Source organism: Porites lutea, chromosome 2, assembly GCF_958299795.1.
Source record: "Porites lutea chromosome 2, jaPorLute2.1, whole genome shotgun sequence".
Taxonomy (NCBI): Eukaryota; Metazoa; Cnidaria; class Anthozoa; order Scleractinia; family Poritidae; genus Porites; species Porites lutea.
The window spans coordinates 18,450,217-18,457,491 of NC_133202.1; the positions used below are offsets into that span (position 1 = coordinate 18,450,217).

The 7,275-nt window shown below is 36.5% G+C and overlaps 1 protein-coding gene across 2 annotated transcripts; it reads right to left on the reverse strand.

Annotated features, from left to right (window-relative positions):
- Positions 1–677: 677 nt before the first annotated feature.
- LOC140927940 (polyadenylate-binding protein 2-B-like) lies at positions 678–7,170 on the reverse strand. 2 transcript variants are annotated; one of them, XM_073377650.1, is made up of 8 exons: positions 6,884–7,170; positions 4,970–5,093; positions 4,619–4,677; positions 2,765–2,871; positions 2,601–2,688; positions 2,203–2,360; positions 1,285–1,327; positions 678–1,161 (listed from the first exon to the last, which is right to left on the reverse strand). In XM_073377650.1, the coding sequence occupies exons 1-7, from the start codon at positions 7,010–7,012 to the stop codon at positions 1,291–1,293; spliced, it is 702 nt and encodes a 233-aa protein (XP_073233751.1). In that variant the 5' UTR covers positions 7,013–7,170; the 3' UTR covers positions 678–1,161; positions 1,285–1,290. The 2 variants fall into 2 exon arrangements, with proteins under 2 accessions (XP_073233751.1, XP_073233750.1); XM_073377649.1 differs by having other exon boundaries at positions 678–1,327.
- Between the last annotated feature and the right edge of the window lie 105 nt (positions 7,171–7,275).

Genomic DNA, 7,275 nt, shown 5'->3' on the forward strand with positions numbered 1-7,275 from the left:
CCAACGAGAACAAGCGAAAGCTGGGTGGATTTAACTGTTTTGTATTCAAATTTCGTCTGTTTTAGCCTATTTTTGATGAACCTCTTAAGATACTGTGGTATCAAAGTAAACGGAAGTAAAGAGCAACCAAGTCGATTTTTGAAACCAGAACTGATCACTGTATGGCTCATTCGCTACAATCACTGTAAGATTATAAAACTGACTTTCTTTGTTCCCTTTACTAAGAACGGTCCGTGTGTGCCAACGATTTCATGGGTATACTTCATCTTCGGGAGCAAAATTTCCACCCCGCAAAATGCTCCACGATATTTACCAGGTTAAATATTTGGGGGCAAGCTCCCGGGGCAAATAGACCATTTTACAGTTGTGGATGGAAGCGAGGCTGAGGGTGACCTTGTTTTGATACAAACCTTCTTGCTTTATTATGTAAATCAAGTTATTCTTATGCTAACTAGTATCTTTCAAGAACAATTTCCATAACAAAGCAAAGCAGGTTTGTATCAAAACAAGGTCACCCTTAGCCTCGCTTCCATCCATAACTGTGGAGCGAACTTGAAAACGCATCCCTCGTGTGTACTGACACATGCAAAATGAGCCTGGAGCATGCTCCGGGAGCAAAACCTCTCGTGTGTATCGGCCTTAAAGGTGACTTACAACAAGAACAATAAGAAACTAGATTATGAATAAAATACAAGAAACTTTATTGATCTTTAACAAAGAAACAGAATGCAGACCATGACAAGGCATTATAAACAAATTTTAAAAATACCCATAGGTAAACTAGCCCCTATTGCTCCTCGCTTGTCACACAACCACAACTGCTCACGACAGAATATAATATTGTCCTTTATTTGAAAAATGTTTTTTCCCTTCCTTTTTCTTTCTACAAGCTCTTTTCTTAATTTTTTTCTTTTTTCCTCTACAAGAACTTTTCTCCAGTTTTTTCTCTTTTCACTCTCTTCAAGAATGCTTTTCTCTTCTTTTTTTCTTTTCTCTCTCTTTTAGTACTTTTCTTCTTTTTTCTCTTATCTTTTTTCTTCATAGTGGCCATAAAGTTTAAGATTGTCCAGTTGACTATACCTACTCAGAGGCAATCCATAGAAAAGTGCCAAAGCCCCCCAGAAGCTTCACGATGTGGTCCCTTGAGAAAAGCCAAGAAACCTGTGAAGACAAAAATATCTGAATTTTGTTAAAAATATGCACGTAAGGTGTCAAAATATTATGAAAAAAAAAAAAAAAAACACGCGCAAAGAATTTGACGGCAAACGGCTATTCTTTGTGTACCAGTTTTCAGTATGGTGAATACCATGCTGCTCGTCCTCTGCCCCTGAAATACAAAACAAAACATTTACAGCTGAGAAAATAATACAAATAGAGAGATGTCCACACAAAAGCGATTCAGTGGTTTAATGCCAGTTTCATGCATAAGATTTACTGTGGACAATTTTTATCTGATTGTTTTCTTATTCGAGAAATTGTCAGCTTGAATCTGATACAGATGTATGTACCACTTGACACGGAAAAGATCCTTAGCTCTCTAATATCACACTGGTATGGTGGAGATTGTGCTACCATGTAACTCAACAAGGTTTTACACTTTTTGGTATGTTAAACACTCTCACATTTTATTGTTTTAATCAAAAATTCACCAAATTTGGTATGCCTGCAGAGAGCAAAGGCTAAACTAGGCAGGTCACGCCTTCAGAGTGAATTTCAAAGGAAAATAACAAGGAGTAACATCTATCTAGTAAGGTGTTAACTAAAGTTTGCTCTCGCCAGTCTTTGGATAGATTATTTAGTTTCAGAGGCATTAAACACAACTTTTGGATGAAAAAAATGATCAGGTCAATGTAATGCAGAAACAATCAAATTCAAAATGTTTCAAAGGAGAGACATGCACTTAAAGAGTTTCACAACTCCAATTCCAAAACGTCTCGGTTTTTGCTGGGTTATGTATTACATCAAACCAGAAACTCATAAGGGGTTGAATTCAACCCCTTATGGGTTTCTGATCAAACCCAACAACACAAGTCAAAAACCACAAATGTCAAAACTTAACTGTCAAGTGACAACAGTGTCATGATCTTTACTGAAACACTAGTCTTGATTGTGACTGACTGTTACTTGTGAGACAAGGAAAGCTAAAAAGTAAGTGCAAAGAATCATACTATGAACACCTTTAAACAAAAACGATGATCAAACCTGAACATTGCCCTTCCTCGTGGTCTGGGCACATAGTTTGCATAAGGGTTATATGGGTTGTAGTATCCTCCTCTAAAACCACGGCCCCTACCCCTTCCTCTTGATCCACCTCTGTCAGTTGTACTGATACCTGGCCGATTTGTTCTCTTAGGGTTAACCTGAAATTCACATACAATACAACCAGTACTTTCTTGTATGAAACAATATATGAAGTTCATTTTCCTTTTAACATTACTTTTCAAGTACCACAGCTAAAATTAAGGTACAATCACCTTTAGCACTGTCCAACCACATACCCTGTACCTCTTTTCTTGATGGTCTATGTCTTTTGCTTTGCAAAATGGATTTTAATTTAGGTGACATTTCCATTGATGTCATTCTAAAACAAAGAACTGTACCTTTATCTGCCTTCCTTTGAACAGTGAATCATCCAAACTGACTGCATTGTCAACACTATCCTTGTCAGCAAATTCAATGTACGCAAATCTACAAACAGTAGATTGAAAAATGAAAAATGTGACAATATTAACACAAATAATGCACAGGAATTTAGAAAAGATACCCTTTAGGATGTCCAGTGAATTTGTCACAGAGAATAGTAACTCTGTTAACAGATCCACAGCCATGAAAATGTTGTTCTAATTCTTCAGCTGTGGCTGAGTAATCCACCTGAAGGGAAAATAAATAAATTTAGGATTTTTACTGATAGGTGAGTTTATAATAATCACTGCTTTAAGCACAGCTTTATATAAGAGAGATTTAGAGTCACGTTTACAGCAAACGGCAAACATGAATTTGTACCACATGACAAAGTTTTCCCTTTACTTGTCTTACATATACACTTTTTTTTACTTCTACTAAAAACAGTATTTTCATGATATTTTCATCCATAAGAATTGTTTTAGACTGCTTTTACCTGCTCATTTTGTATTTGAGAAATTGCCAACTTAAGTCTGCTGTTTGCTGTAAACAGGACTGAATCTCTAAATAGTGTTTTCCCAAAAAATCCATACTTGTCCAATGGCGGGTCAATGGAAAAACCCAGGGGAGGAAAGGGGGGGGGAGGGGAAGCTTCAAGTCCACAGTTAATAAAAAAAAATGTTCGTCTTAGAGAGAGTGGACTGTATTTTCAGCAGAGTGGTGAGTTCAAATCAAAAATCCTTCCTATCAAGAGTATAGATGTTACTGCAAAAACACATTCATTGGGAGTGATGGGATACCGATGCATAAAGCTACCTGTAGTGAACATAATACAAGAACATAATGTTAACCACCCGCAGAAATATAATAAAATGTACTGTATTTATTTGGCTATAAGCCTATCTTGGCTATCAGCAGAGACCCTTAACTCATAGAATCAGTATAACCAAGAAAAAAAAATGAATCCAAAACACCTGGCTATAAGCCGAGAGCTATTTGTTATAAGACTTTAAACTACTGCAAACATTACCATTTTCGAAAAAAATGTGACCTTATCTGGAAAAACATACTGTACTAAAATTATAAAAGTTACCTAGACTACTTAAATCATAAAAAAACTGCATAAAACCTACCAAAAATGAGATTAAAAAGCACATAGAATTACCAAAAAAGCTTTCCGAAATAAAAATGTCTTGAGTGTCTTTTCTAAGGGGCTACTCCTAATCGCATAGGGCAATGAATTCCACAGTTGAAGAGCAGCAGCAGCAGCAAAAGATCGATCTCCTAACTTTGTTGAAGTCTTGAATTTCACAGGGTTTAGTAGCAGTCCATCACAATCGTAGCGCAACTTGTATTTACATGCTTCTTTAAGATTAATAAGTTCCTGGAGATAAATAGGGGCTAAGCCATTGATAGCCTTATACGTTAACAGTAATATCGTAAAGTTAGTTCGGAATTTAACCGGCAGCCATTACAGAGCAGGCTGTTACAATAGTCAACGTGACTTAAGAAAAATGCATGAATGAGCGTCTCAGTGGACCGCTTAGAAAGATAATTATTTCCTAATTCTTCTTATGGCAGATTGTTTACACATTTCTTGACATTTTTCATTTGCTTTACACCTTTCCTCATTGTAAAAGGCTTACCAATGTGAGATTTTAGTTGTGAGACCTGTTTTTGTCAGACACATGTATTTTGACAATTTGGGACTGATTTCTGTGCTTAGCTAACTTGACATTCAGATTTTTAGTTATGTGATCCACTCGACCTTTTGCTGCTACTGTATTTGCTCTGCTTATAAGTCAATACATCCCATTTTAGTAGAGTTTCAATGCACGGAACAATTTTTTTGGTCAAAAACTCTTGGCTGTAAGCCAAGATGCCCTGTTGGGCTCAAATTTTACTGAACTTCAGCTTTAATTTGTGTAAAAATGGCTCGGGCTTATAGCTGAATCAATATGGTACATGTACTTCTTACTGTACAGTGTTAACTTACATTGCCAACATAAACTGATCTTGAGTCAATTTCACCTTTTTCTTCAAGAGTTTTTGGAACTAAGAGAAGGAAAAAGTTGCTTATAAGTTCACCAATATTAAACATCACTCAGTACCTCCTAAGGTTACTGCCTTTTAATTATCTCTATTAAGACCTTTAGATTGTAAAGACTGGTCAGAACATATCAATCAGCAGCATACTTCATGAATTATTACACATCATAGTAGGAATGCCCACTCAACATTTCATTAGAATAACTTTTTTTCCCTTTCAATTCCCTGCATTTTTAATAAAATCTGATGACAATTTTATGAACTATAAAGGCTGTGATTAAAATCCATGCTATCTTACATGTTGGCTGACCAGCTCCTGCTGTGGGACTCATAATTGTTTCTTCCACTTGTTTCTGCATTTCTTTCAACTTTTCTGCCTCTTCTTCCATTTCTTTTACCCTTGCTTTTATTGCTTCAAGTTCCTTTATATACCATCAGAGGAATATTCAAGATGAGATACAATGTAAAAAGTTGCTTTGAAATACAGTATATGAAATGCATGTAAATTGACCCACCATTACAAAATCTACTAATACCTTTACCAGGTGAATGTGTTAGACATGGAACTTAGAGTTTCCTACAAAAATACTCTACAATTCACGTTGTGGTCTTGCTGGTGATTTGATATGAAGACATTTCCAAGGATACAAGTTGTTTCAATACACATCCTTTTGATCAAGGAATGAATAGTCTTACATAGCTGGGTTATAGAAAAAGGAATATTTGTGCATTATGTTTTTGTTGTTCAGGTGTTAAAAATATATAAAAAAAAATATATATAAATATATAAATATTGTCTTTAAGTTTGCATTGAAACGACTTTGTATTGATGATGACGATTCAATAAAGCAAAAGAAAGGTGATTTTTTAAGCAATCAATCAAAGTATGTCATAAGCAGTGGTGTGCACAAAGGTAAAAAAAAGTACTACTTTGTGAGCCGAAGTAAATCAAAACCATGCCTGGGTTGCTCGAAGTATGGTTAGTGCTAACCAGCGTTAAATACCATGGAAACCTATACATTTTAATACCTCTTAACCAACGGTCAGCGCTAACCAGGCTTTGAGCAACCGGCCCCATATTGCTAGCTTCCTACATGGTAAATTATTATTTCATGTAAATTATTATTTCATGTTCTTTTGTCATTAGTACAATGTAATTTCTAAAAGATGACAGATGAATATTGATATTTTGGAATGGCTAAAAGAGAAGACAGCTAGGAGTTTACCACAAAAAGTTTTCCTTTAAGTTGACCATACTCTTCAACAACATTAGAGGGAACAAAATATCACCTGCATAACCACAACTCTGATACAGGTCTCTCATGAAAAGTCTAATAAGTACTACTATCACTTGGCTTGTACATCATTTTACCACAAGGTTTAGACAATGTGGAAAGTATGGGCACTTTCCATTTACAGGGGAAAATGGTATAAGCAAAATTCAGGACTGGTAAACGTCATTCTGGGATTGCAAATCAGTTCCAGTTACTGAAAAATCGGCACAAAAGTCCGAAACTGGTATCAAAGGCAGCTTCAAAGAATTGCAACAGGAATTTCCATTCAAGACATATTGTCCAGTAAAACCAGTCTACATTTATAGAAGCCTGTACAAAAGGCCGTTTTTTGGTGTGTTTTCAATTGTGTTATGTAAACAGGCATTGTAAACTTGGTTCCTTTACCAAATGGAGCAAAAGGCTAGGAGGGGATCAAGGATAGCGATATATAAAGCGGAGTAGTCAACCATGCTGAAATTTGCAACTCATTGTTTCTCCTGAAGAAACTGGCCATCTCAGGTCAACCTCATTGTTTAATGAAACTGTTTATACGTGGTACGTACAGCTGTACCTCTGAGTTTGGGCAGAGTTGTTCAAAGCTGGGTTAAGATAACCCAGGGTTAGTGCGAGATTTGAATTCAGATTTGAAAGCTTCAAAAGCATTTCACTTTTAATTCTTTTTGTGTACTAGTTGATGATTGGAAGCTCTAAAAATAACAGAGAAAATTATTCGAGAAATGCTTTAGAATAACAGAAAAAGAAACCCAGGTTAAATTTAACCCGGGGTTAAGGGCTAATCGGCCTTTGAACAACTGAAAAAGGTGTCAGTTATCATGTTCCACGCTGACTTCATTCCAGACGAAACATGCCAAATATACCAGGTTAGGTTTAAAGCAAGTATCATACACAAACGTTAGCAAAAGCGAATCAAGAATTACCGGATCTTCCAAAGAGTCGTCTACTGTTGGATCGGCAGAAATGTCCCCCAGTACTGCGTCGTCATCCTTAGTGGAGTTAAGAGCTGCGTCCAACAAACTATCCTGTGCGTTTTCGTCTAAATCCGCCATTTTGTTCGGGAAATACCTAACTAAAAAACTTATACGATATTATTCCACCCTATATCGTGGCCTAAGAACCATTAAAAACTATAATGTGAGAAAGATGAAAAAGGATTCCACAGCACTTTCTCGGAATCCTCCACTTCGTCTTATTAGTGTTCACAGCTTTTCGCAGCGTCAGTTCACCTTGGCCGAGCGGAGCCAAACCCTGGACGAAAGCGTCACGTGACCTCTAATTCCTACCCAGTTTCGCCGACCTGGCATGATACGCC